The sequence below is a fragment of the Lepidochelys kempii genome, chromosome 13 (genome assembly GCF_965140285.1).
Source record: "Lepidochelys kempii isolate rLepKem1 chromosome 13, rLepKem1.hap1, whole genome shotgun sequence".
Taxonomy (NCBI): domain Eukaryota; kingdom Metazoa; phylum Chordata; order Testudines; family Cheloniidae; genus Lepidochelys; species Lepidochelys kempii.
This window is the reverse complement of record NC_136392.1, coordinates 33,759,652-33,762,635: the sequence shown is the minus strand read 5'-3', so window position 1 is coordinate 33,762,635 and position 2,984 is coordinate 33,759,652. Positions and strand designations below refer to the sequence as shown.

The window sequence follows — 2,984 nt, the reverse complement described above, 5'->3', positions numbered from 1 at the left end:
AAAAAGGAATCAGGATGCTTCAGTTCTGTTTTCCAGCTCTGGGAGTGGGATGGGGTCTAAGGGTTCTAGGGCTAGAAGTCAGGATTCCTGTGTTCCATTCCCAGCTCTAGGAGGGAAGTGGGGCCTCGTGATTAGAGCAGAGGGCTGAGAGCAAGAAATCCAGGATTCTACATCTGGCTTTGGGAGGTCAGTTAGGCCAGGTTTCTTGGCTCTGTGGGAGGACCAGAATCTAAGGCTGGGATTTTCAAAGGAACCTAGGGAAGTTAGGTGCCAATCTGCCATTGAAACTCTAGTTCTCAGATGACAACATACTCACATCTCCTACTGAGAACTGAATGTGCACTACTTCACATAAATTGTGTTCAGTATCCTGCAGGATACTGCTCTTTAATGGGAGATGAGGGCTCTTGTCAAGATAGGATATCTTTTTCCTAAGAGGTAAGCCCTGGTTCAACCATTAGCTACTGGGCTTTGGTGAAAGGAATTATCCAACCTGTGTGATACAGGAGGTCAGATTGTATAATCCCTTTGGGCTTTAAAAAAATAATATATATTATCTATGTACATGACTGCTCAGTTTGTTAACAATGAGCTGCAATTAACCAAGTCACCTGGGTATTTCTTTGTCTTCCCTTTATAGTTTCCTGTGTCTTAACAGTTTTAAGAGGGCACCCAATGGCGAAGGGAAATCAGACCAATGTGAGGGAATTTATTCTGCTGGGGTTCCCTGGCTCTCGGTATTTGCAGATTGCTCTCTTCCTGCTTTTCTTGTTCATGTACCTCCTGACGCTGATGGGAAATATCACCATCATCTCCTTAGTGGGGATCCACTGCCACCTGCACACCCCGATGTATTTCTTCCTCTGTAATCTCTCCTTTCTGGACATCTGGTTCACCACAGGCTACATTCCCAAAACTCTTGCTCTCCTAGTGTCCCAAAGCAAAACCATCTCCTTCCCCAGTTGCGTCCTGCAGATGTACTTTGTCTTCTCCCTTGGCTGCACCGAATATCTACTTCTGTCTGTCATGGCCTATGATCGCTATCTGGCCATATGCCACCCATTGCGCTATAGCTGTATCATGAACAGCACTTTGTCCATTCAGCTGGTTCTTGGATCATGGGCAAGTAGCTTCCTGACTACTTCTGTGCTGGCATTTCTGATCACCAGGTTGTCCTTCTGTGACTCTACCGTCATCAACCATTTCTTCTGTGATGTAGATTCTTGGATAGAGCTGTCCTGCACCGACACGCATCTCGCTGAGATGGTGTATATTACTGTCTGCTTTATTGTCGTCCTTGGATCCTGTGCCGTCATCCTGGTCTCTTACATTTACATCATCTCCACTGTCCTGAGAATCCCATCTGACCAAGGCTGGCAAAAGGCCTTTTCCACTTGCTCTGCCCATCTCACCGTCGTGGTTTTATGGTACGGCTGCTCCATCTTTCTTTATGTCAAGCCTTCCAAACAAAACTCACTGGAAATGAACAAAGTTGTCACCCTCTTGAACACTATCATGACACCATTGCTTAATCCTTTCATTTACACGCTAAGGAACAAAGACATTAAAGAAATCTTGAGAAAGGCATTCAGTAGGACATAAGGTGAAAAGACAGCAAGTGTAAAAAATCGGGATGGGGGTGGGGGCTAATAGGAGCCTATATAAAAAAAAGACTCAAAAAATTGGGACTGTCCCTATAAAATTGGGACATCTGGGCACCCGAGTAGGACATGATACTATTGCCCAATGGCCTGGATATAACTGATTTAGGCAGGCAGTGACAGGAAATCAAATGGGGAAAATGGAGACTTTTTGACATTTGTTTTCATTCCAAATCACAGCAGAAACAAGTATTTTCCAAATGTCATGTGAAATGGAAATTGCAAAACAAACCCATTTCAAACCGTTTGTTGGGGGGAGAGGGGGAAGGAATCAAAATTCCACTTCAAAATGTTTGTTTTGCAATGTACGTTATTCCATTTATTTTAACATTGTCATGACATGTCAGTAGTCTGCACTCTATGGCATGCCTTATTATGTCAAGTTTTCACAATATAATAATAAAAGTCAAAATTTTCTTTTCTCATTTATTTTTTCTCTTCCCTTTTTCCTTTTCACAAACCAACCAGTTTTGGAGGGCAGCTGCTACTTAGCAGAGATTGGAGCAGTTTGCTTCCTCGACAATTTTGAGAAGAAACTAGGATAAAAGTGTGAAAATGGCAAACTGTCTCATCAGAACAGAAACAAGAGCCCTTTTGATCTAGAAAGAAGATATTTCAATCTCTTCTGAGTGGTGACTGTCAGTTTTTTTAGTATAATAGAAGAATACAATGCAATAATAGACTATTTCAATGTACATTGTGAAATATTGTGAAAAATAACAGAAATAATATAAACATGAAAAATAAATTTTGAAAGAAAAATATCTACTCTAAAGCTTAGATTTCAAAAGGAGCCTAAGAGATCATCTACCCAAATCCCATCAGAAGTGGCTGGCTAACTATCTTGGGATCCTTTTGAAACTGCAGCATAAATTCTTCCCTCTGACCTATTCCCTAGTATGCTGATCATGAGCATCTATGGTTTGGTGTGTAGGGCACTGAACCGTGAGCCAGGAGAGTTTGGGTCACTCTGTGACCTTAGTTACACTAATCTAATCCCAGAGAAACACCACTGCATTTAACAGCTGGATTCCATAGTGAACAAAATAAGAAGTTTTTCAGTCTTCTGGTTCTTTTCACAGCACTTCCAGGTACTGTAGTGGGTTTGGATTCTATGCCTCCCCTTCCCCATCTGGCACTTAACCTATTTAAGAATCCCATGTGAGCAGTGCTGGGCATTCTTATATAAAAAAACTAGAGATCATAGAATCATAGAATCATAGAATATCAGGGTTGGAAGGGACCTCAGGAGGTAATCTAGTCCAACCCCCTGCTCAAAAGCAGGACCAATCCCCAATTAAATCATCCCAGCCAGGGCTTTGT

At 42.1% G+C, this 2,984-nt stretch overlaps 1 protein-coding gene across 1 annotated transcript; it reads left to right on the top strand.

Moving 5' to 3' along the window:
- Positions 1 to 675: 675 nt before the first annotated feature.
- Positions 676 to 1,602, top strand: LOC140897032 (olfactory receptor 287-like). The gene has a single exon (XM_073309291.1). It carries the CDS (start codon positions 676 to 678, stop codon positions 1,600 to 1,602), a length of 927 nt encoding a protein of 308 aa, XP_073165392.1.
- Positions 1,603 to 2,984: the final 1,382 nt, after the last annotated feature.

Bases quoted from the DNA above. Each gene is read 5' to 3' on its own strand.
- LOC140897032 (XM_073309291.1), top strand. From the start codon at position 676: ATGGCGAAGGGAAATCAGACCAATGTGAGGGAATTTATTCTGCTGGGG.